This window comes from Geospiza fortis, unplaced genomic scaffold (assembly GCF_000277835.1).
Source record: "Geospiza fortis unplaced genomic scaffold, GeoFor_1.0 scaffold317, whole genome shotgun sequence".
Classification (NCBI taxonomy): Eukaryota; Metazoa; Chordata; class Aves; order Passeriformes; family Thraupidae; genus Geospiza; species Geospiza fortis.
The window spans coordinates 2,040,059-2,049,116 of record NW_005054398.1 but is presented as its reverse complement, the minus strand read 5'-3'; the positions used below and the strand labels follow the sequence as shown (position 1 = coordinate 2,049,116).

The window sequence follows — 9,058 nt, the reverse complement described above, 5'->3', positions numbered from 1 at the left end:
TGCCTTTCATCCTTATCCCTACTAGGATGGTCCATGATCTTAGTGAAATACCTCTGCCAGTAAGCTGGCAGAAAGGAGTTGGAGTACACACTCTCCTTAGAACAGAAATTTATATCCAAAAGTATCCGCGTTGGAGTTCAAGAGAGTCATGGAAACTCATGGAGTTCTTTTGGCACCAGATCCAGTTTCCTAATGCATCTTGATAATGTACCAAAGGGTCGGCTGTGTTCTTGAGAATTCAATAAAGGCAGGTTGCTTTTGGTTTCTTACCTGGGGAAAAGAAGAAATGCATGAAATAAAAATCATTATTTTAAAATACCAGGTGAGAAAGGAACAATGTCCAGAACTTTCCTGGCCTCAAGGAATTTAACAGCTATATGGAAACGTTATCATTTTCTTAACAAGTTTCTGATAAAAAGCCCTGATACCATGAAGAAATGTAAGTGCTGTCCATCCACTATTGCTACTTATCTCATTCTTGGAAGTATCTCAGGCCAGGCTGGATGGGGTTTGGAGCAACCTGTCTAGTGGAAAGTGTCCCTGCCCATGGCTGTGGGTGGATCCAGTTGAGCTTTAAGGTCCTTTCCAACCCAAACCAGTCTGTAATTCCATGATTCCACTGGAGTTACCAGGACTGACACCACATGCAGTAACCAGAGCCATTCCAACTACACCAGCATGTCAGGTGGACACTGTGAGGAAAACACATCCCACCTTTAAAGCCCCTGTGAAGAGTAGGTCTGGTTTTTCCTCACGTCATACGTTCATCAAGTACTACAGAAAAGCCAGACAAAAAATACAAAGGGGCCAATGAAAGGTGCCAAGAGAAGAAGAAAATTTTGTAGCATTTAAATAAAATTCTCCTTCCTTTTACCTCTTTTCAAGTTGATCTAGATTATCTTGAATAACCTAAGTTGGAAGGGACCCATGAGAATCACTGAAGTCCAAACTGACCTCAGATTTATTTGCTAATTCAAACTACTGACCTACAGAGATGACCAAAATGAAGAGCCAAAGCATGATTAATTATTTTTTAAAAGCTGATAATTCAGTCTAAAGGGGACAAAACATAGATGCTTCTCAACCCTTGCAGGTCAAATGGTTCTTCTGTGCACAGGAACGAGACCAGAGGAGACTGGCAGGAGCTGCAAGGAGCCAGGAGGTCCTGCCCCACAGAGACAGTCCAGAGGTACCAGTGTGGTGGTTGAGCTTCCCCTCACTTCCCAAGAAACCAGCATGATACAGGGAAAGGTTTCAGGATGTCTGGTCTGCACAGGTGCTGCATCAGGAGATGGTATTGGGCGCTCTTGGGGTGCAGTTCTCAAGCAAGGATTAGAATAAACACACCTGGAACTACCCCCCATATCCCAGGATATAAAGGGACAGGAACACTGCTGCATTCAGATTTTCCAGATGTTCCTTTGTCATTTTACCAGCAAGGTTTGTGTCCTACTTCCAATGCCTCCAAAGCACTCACATAAGTGCTCAATGAGACCACCCAAACAAGAGTCCCATGGAAGGACACAAAACACAAGCACATGAACAAGGGCTCAGAAGTTACTCTTCTCAGGCAGCTGGCTCACTTCTCCTGCAACAATACCTCTGTAGAGGGCTTAGCAAGAGTTCCTTCTGTTCATTTTGCCATGAAATCATTAAGGTTGGAAAAGACCTCCAAGAGGATCAAGTCCAACCATTAACCCATTCAGTGATGATCCCCTGGTCCACCACAGGATGAAGCTAAGCTACTTACTTCCAGTTATTCAAAAATAAAAGACAAGGATTATTACCCATCCACACAGAACAGAAGCAGAAGCCCTTCTGAAATCTCACTGTGTTTCCCTGGCCTCCAGCTGTGGAACACTTCTATTTCTGAAGACTTTTTGTTTGACCTAAGGCACCTGGATAGAAGGTAGGGGTCACTCGTGCTGGATGCACAAAATGCAGGGAAGTACCAGTTGAAAATTCCAGTTCTTGAGTACTTATAGTATCACAGAATGGTTTGGTTGGAAGGGACCTTAAAGTCCATCACATTTAATTCCATCCTCTGCCATGGGCAGGGACACCTTCTACTAGCCCAGGGTGCTCCAAGCCCCATCCAGGTGGCTTTGGACTCTTCCAGGGATGCAGGGGCAGCCACAGCTGCTCTGGGCACCCTGTGCCAGGGCCTGCCCACCCTCACAGGGAAGAATTTCTCCCTAATATCCAATCGAAACACATCCTTTCAGCTTAAAGCCCCCTTGTCCCGTCACTTCTTGCTCTTGTAACAAGTCCCTCCTCAGCCTTCCTGTATGTCTGTCCCCTTTAGGTACTGGAATTCTCCTTGTCACTTGGGACAGCTGTGGATCCCTGCAGAAAACGTCACACAGCATGTCTGCAGCATATCCAGGAGGTCTGACAGTCACCAGGTCACCTGAGAACCTCCATGTCTCAGCCACACCACCAGTTTGGCCTTTAACCAAAGTGACAAGCTCCCAACACACTCCCAAGCAATGTGTGAAACACCATTTGTACCTCTGGCCTAGACAAAAGGGCTGGAGATGTTCATGTACAAGAAATTATTTAGCATTACCAAGCTTTACTTGTCCCTCAAATTAATTCCAGATTTAATACTCAGAGCTGAATATGGATAAGCAGGAAGCACCCGTTACCAGCGAACTGGCTGAGCTGGTTTTGCATCACAGACATCCCCACACACTCTCAGCTGCCACACTTGGCACAGACACAGCAGAGCTGTGTTTGCCCTGTGAAACCAGTCAGCAGGAGCAGTGATGAGGCTCTATCAGATATCACAGAATCACTTTGACTGGACTCCACCCCAGGCTGTCCTGGGAGGAGAGACTGGCTTCAAAACAAACAACATGAAAAAGAACCATCAGTGAAACTACAGAGTTTTACCGCTGAACTCGAACCAAACGTGAGAATGACTTCTAGTAGCAGGTGGATTTACTCACACTCACACATTTTATCAGGTCTTTCCTGATAAAATTTTGGAAAAATAAAACTGAAGCATGGGAAGTTTTGGTCTATCTGGTCTATCTCTGCTATGGCCAGAGAAGTAGACACAGAACATTCCAGCCAAATGTTTTATTTCCAGTTAAAGCTATCATCTTCCATGTAATACAACATATGGGTCTGGCACTTGGGGACATGGCTTAGTGATGGGCTTGGCAGTGCTGGGAGAATGGCTGGACTCAGTGATCTCACAGGGCTTTCTCCACCTAAATGATTCCATGGTGCTGGAGTGTTCCTAGGGTTGGATCACTAAGAAAAATGAGCAGGACACAGGAATTCTATGAGTAAAAACTCAGTAACACTTTGGGAAACACAGTCGAACTTGCCAAAGCCAGAGAAGAATTTTTTCTCCCTGGAGACCAAAGTCATTATTTCAATCAAGACTGAATAATTTATGACACAGAACTACCTACAACCTCAGAAATGGAAACAGAAAAAAATCTCCAGCAAGAGCACAAACCCTGCCGAGTTCATACCTTGCTCAGCACATCTCAGATGGGACAAGCAACCCCATTATCCTCAGGCAAACCAAGCACAAGTCCCACCACACATCTTGTGGCTCACAAAGGAAGATGTTAACAGTTATGAGCTCCTTCCCCCGCTCCCCATCTGGATCAGCTCTCCCTGGGGAGAAGGATGGAAAGGTCAGCCTGGCAGTCTGCAAACACTAACCATCCTCCCTCCTCTGAAAGCCTCCTGCAAACAGGAATTCAGAGCAGCATGAGGTGAGTGAACCACGCCTCTGAGAAGCTCTTTATCACAGCCAAGCCGAGGAGCAGAGCCCAGCTGCTGGCACACGGGATCACACAAAGATCTTACACCATCATTACCACCCACTAAAAGTGTAAGTAGAAAATATGGCACCAAATATGGCCTTTGAGGACCAGCAGAGAACTCTGCTGGCTTTGGAGGGGAAGCAGCAGAAGAATGAAGACCAGACTGTCAGTCACATTAATATTTAAAGGCTGCTCAGAACACCAGGATGACTTCCTGTCATGATTGAAACTTTTTTATAATGATTCCTTCCTACCTTTCCACCCACTCAGCAAGATTGCTCCTCAAAGTTACTTCCATTTGAACAGAGCTGCATGAAGATATTTGCCTAATGGTGAATCAGCCCAATTCCAGGATTGATTTCACTACCATACAGTTGGAGACACAGGAACAGTTATTTAATGAAAGAAACAGGCTTGAAAGGAAATTATTTGCAGCACAGTTAGCTAAGTAAAAAACAACAGCACTGTATCCTACACACTTCCAGACACTTAGACCCAAATCTATGTCACAACCTCTCCTCCACTGATAAACCCACAGCACTACAGCTAGGAACCAGCTTCCAGGTGGTGTTAAATCATGGAATGGTTTGAGTTGGAAGGGACCTTAAAGCCCATCTTGTTCCACCCCCTGCCATGGGCAGGGACAACTTCCAACATCCCAGGTCCTCCAAGCCTGGTCCAGCCTGGACTGGAACAATTCCAGGCAGGTCTGGAGGGCAGCTGCTGTTTGTGTTGATATCCACAATCCAGAGTAAAGGAGTGTTTAATGAATGGCACAGAGACTCTGCTCACAGCCACACCATTTTTTAGGGGAGCCCTTCAGATGCAGGAAAGGACATCACAAATGAGAGGTTGGTGCAACGAAACCAAAACCCTTCTTGTTCCTCCTTTCCCTTGTTTCCCAAAGGAAAAGCTCACTTCCCTTGAACTAAAACTTCTTTGACCTCCTCAAGTTACTGTGGACACCATTCCATGGCAGGAACAAGTTTTCTCAAAGTCTTGGTTTGTGGCACAATTTCAGAAACCTGCCCAAACTGAAATAGTCAATGAACATCCCCTTCTTCAAATTGAAGCGAGCAGGCCTGGTCCAGGTCTGTGTGCAGTTTTGATCCCTGAAGGAGTCACTACATGCCAGAAATTAAACTGAAAATGCCCGGTGGATGAAGCAACACCCTGAAAAGCAGGAATTCAGCCCCATAATTCCTTTTTAAATCTTTTAAGAAGAGACATCCAAGAAAGGCCCATTCTCTGCTGGGATGGGTGAATTCACCCAGCTCTCTACAGACACAGGACCACAATTCCTCAAAGCAGCTCCAAGATCATTGCTTTAGGACAAGGCACATGCCTTCCCACAGGGTTTTCCAACATCCACCCCACGTGCCTGTGTAAATACGTCTGGTAAGTCTCCTGATGCGGAGAGCACTTTCCAGACAAGATCGGCTACTTCCCACATGACTTCAAAGACTAGAAAATCCTCCAGGGCTCTCAACTGACACGTTATAAACACACAGATATGAGCTCACCAGCTTCCACCCTCACACTGTGTAAAAAGTAGAGCCTTCAGCAGCAGAAAACTTTGCCACAGACTGGGACAAAGCGCTCACCCTCTGGAAAAGGAGAGCAGCCAAGCTGCAGGTAAGGAGAAACATTTTGAAACCAGGACATACAGGACGTGTTGCTCATGTTTTTAGCACCTACCAACTCATTTTATGCTTACACCCCTAAGTTGAGAGGATCAAGCTGGCTTTGTGTGCTCTGCCTCACTGTGTGCATTAACAGCTTCCAAGGTGTCAATGCTCTGCCTTTATTAAAGTGCAATTAGGAAAGCCTTCATTCCCAGCTCTGCTCTCTTCTGCATGGTCACACATCTCCACAGGCTTCACATCCCTTAAGGCCTTCTCAGCCCCCTGCTTTTATCTCCCCAATTTCATGATGCTGCATTTCTCATCCTGCTTCTGTCCTTCCAACTGGCCACAACAAAATTTTCTTCTTCTGCAGCCTTCCTGTTACTTACTCCTGACAAAGTCACTGTTCTAATAACAAGAGTTTTGAGATTTACCCTGCTCCTGAGGAGACAAATGAACAGATTATTATTAACAAATATCCTATGTTAGAATCACAGAATCCATAAGGTTGAAAAGGCCTTCTAAGCTCATCAAGTCCAACCATTAATCCAGCACTGCCCAGGCCACCACTTAACCATGTCCCCAAGTGCCACATCCACACATTCTGAACACCTCCAGGCGTGGTGACTCCACCACTGCCCTGGGCAGCCTGTTCCAATCTTTGACAAGGTTTTCTATGAAGAACTTTCCCCAATACCCAAACTAACCCTCACCTGGCACAGCTTGAGGACGTTTCCTCTTGTCCTGTTGTTTGCTCCCTTGGAGCAGAGCCTGAGCCTCCTCAGCTGCCCCCTCCTGTCAGGAGTTGTGCAGAGCCAGAAGGTCCCTCCTGAGCCTCCTTTCCTCCAGGCTGAGCCTCCCCTGCACCTTCAGCTGCTCCTGGTGCTCCAGACCCTTCCCCAGCTCCATTCCCTTCCCTGGACACCCCTCAGTGTCTTTCTTGCTGTGAGAGGTCCAAAACTGAGCCCAGGATTCCAGGTGTGGCCTCAGCAGTGCCCAGTACAGGTGGTCAATCCCTACCTGCTCCTGCTGGTCACACTGTTGCTGGCACAAGCCAGAACATTGCTGGTTTTTTGCCACACCTGGGCTCATACTGACCATTACAGGTCCTTTCCCATCAGGCAGCCTCCCAGACACCAACTCCACACCTGGAGTGTTCCACAGGGTTGTTGTCACTGAAGTGTTGTACCTGGATTTCACCCTATTGACCCTCACAGCACTGCCCTGTGCCATGGATCCAGCCTGTCCAGATCCCCCTGCAGAGCCTTCCTGCCCCCAGCAGATCCACACTCCTGGTGTCACCTGGAAGAGGGTCCTGCTCTGGTGCTTGGCTATTAGCCAAGCCAAGGAAGGGAAGATGGAAGTCAAATACATTCCCCACTCAGACATGAGAAATACCTTTTTTGGGGTTGTTTTTTTTTTTTTTTGCCTTTTTGTTTCCCACTCAAGAGCTTTCTGGTTACTCCAAGGATCTTCCACTGGATGGATTCCAGCTCCCCTGCTGTACCCCAGCAGCACCTCTCCATAGAGAGCAGCATTTATCTGTGCTTCTCCAACCAGCACTACACTGACCTGCTTTCAGTGTCCTCAATGTTGTGCAAAACAACAGAAAAACTGAAAAAGTAGGTCAAAATTGTCTGTTGCAATTTAGAGCTGGGAACAGCAGTGACAAAGCTGGCTGCAAGCAGGTGCACATCAGATGCCCCTCACTTGGGAGATTCTTCCCTACCTTGGAGGCTGCAGATGCCTTTTAAACATTATGAATTGCTTCTGTGGAATCATTTGACCCAACAATTTAATCTTCAGCTTGTGCAGTTAGTTTTGCTCAGTGCTTCACAGAAGGAAAATAAGGAGGCACACAAACAATATTTAAGTCTCTATTGCTGGGAAGGGAGAAGGATGGACAACTGTGGATCACTACACTCATTCATTACTCCTGAATGCCCAGGACTGTCGACTTTGCATCCTCCAATTACAGGTTTTACAAACAGGGATGAACCCAAATGAACTCGTGCCTTTTTCCAGCCAAGTGAAGTGAACTTCCAAGAGCTCTTTTCCTTGAAGGCCTTGTGAACATGCTAAAACACATTAATTGTATAATCCCCAACTAAATACACTGGCAAGTTACTTTTCCAAGTGATCTCAGTTGTTTGTTTCACTGAGAGTGATCCAAGCACCCATTCTCTAAGTTCATTCCTGAACTTTGCTCCCAATCCCCTCTACAGAAGCTGAGCGCGAAAGCCAGCAATGTTTCCAAGGGAAAAACTAATTTAGTTGGAAATTTAGCTCTTCCACATGAGCAGAGTCAAAACAAAGCAGAGTCAAAACAAAGCACAGAGCATTTTCCAGGGAAGTGGATTGTGTGATGTGAGATCAATTCATCGACTTCTCTCCCCGAACTGAGTCCCAGCCACACGTGTGCCAGCAGCCAGGGATGCACATTCCTACAGATGTAAAAAGGACTAGAGACCATAATCTGTCAGAAGAGGAGGGTTAGTGCTGTCTATGAAGAGGGAGATTATGCTGGAACAGCTAAAGAAGCAGCTGAATGCTGGAATAAAAGGAAAAATCCCCTCATGAAACCTGAGCTGTACATATTTTGGGCTTTTTTTTTTTAGGCTGGGTAGAGTAAAAGCTGAAGTGCAACTGCCAGATCAATGCCTCTGCACCTTGTGAGGCTTCAGCAGACATGAGACTCACATCCCTCTGTAGAAATGCCATTGGAGTGCCAATGCCCGGCTGTGAGCAGCACATCCTGTGATCCCTGCAGTCCATACACCCCACCAGCCCCAGGGCAGCATTCCCTGCATCCTGGGGGTCCTGCATCCTGCTGTCCCTGCCTGGAGGGGACTCACAATGACAGCACTTTTGGGATCTACCTCCTGACAGCACAGCAGCTGACCCAGCTTTACCATCCAGTGTTTAGAATCATTAAGGTTGGAAAAGATCTCCAAGATCATCAAGTCCAATCTTTGCACAGCTTCTCAAGGAGCCTGGTGGTCAGGATCTCATCTCTGCTGGCAAAACAGGCTGGGTAAGGCCACAAAAGATCAGGTTTCAGCAGAAATATGTATTTATGGGGATGCTACAGAGGAAATGAGGAAAAACCTGCCAGCAGCAAAAGCTCTACAACAGACCCTGCAGAAGTTCTCTTCTCTGGTATCCAGGCATCATAAACCTGTAGGTTTATTTTTCTTCTTAAAATACCAGGTTGTTTAACAGCAAAAAGAGAGGTGCAGATGTCCCTCTACCACCTCCTTCCTTCCAGGCCATGGATTTGAAGAAGAAAAGGGCAAAGATGACTTCTAGACAGCCATGTGCATCCATCATCAAGGAATAATCCACAGCACTTGGATTCAGGTGCATCCATGGTGGTTGATGGATGTAGTTTGCAGTTAATGGTATCAAAGTCCTCGACAAGACCACCATGGGAGCTTAGGCTCTGGAGCAGCCTTGGATCACTGGCAGCAACATCACTTTTACAGATTTACAGCCTAATTTAACACAGATGCACCTCAATCATCTGCGACTGTTTTATCTGCTCTGTCTGGCAGGGAAAAGCAGCACAGAGGATAAATTGCAGACAGGCTCAGACAGCCTGAAAGGACTGGTGAACTTGGCAGCCAAACACAACTTCCCCCCACC

The 9,058-nt window shown here is 46.5% G+C and overlaps 1 protein-coding gene across 1 annotated transcript in view; it reads right to left on the bottom strand.

The window, feature by feature from the left end:
• The window catches only part of CSNK1G1 (casein kinase 1 gamma 1), a 91,023-nt gene that overhangs the window by 57,462 nt on the left and 24,503 nt on the right, over window positions 1–9,058 (bottom strand). Inside the window, 1 exon segment of the mRNA XM_005425886.3 lies at window positions 1–270. This exon segment is cut by the window's left edge and continues 11 nt beyond it. Coding sequence (XP_005425943.2) covers window positions 1–35 — 35 coding nt within the window. The 5' untranslated portion in view covers window positions 36–270.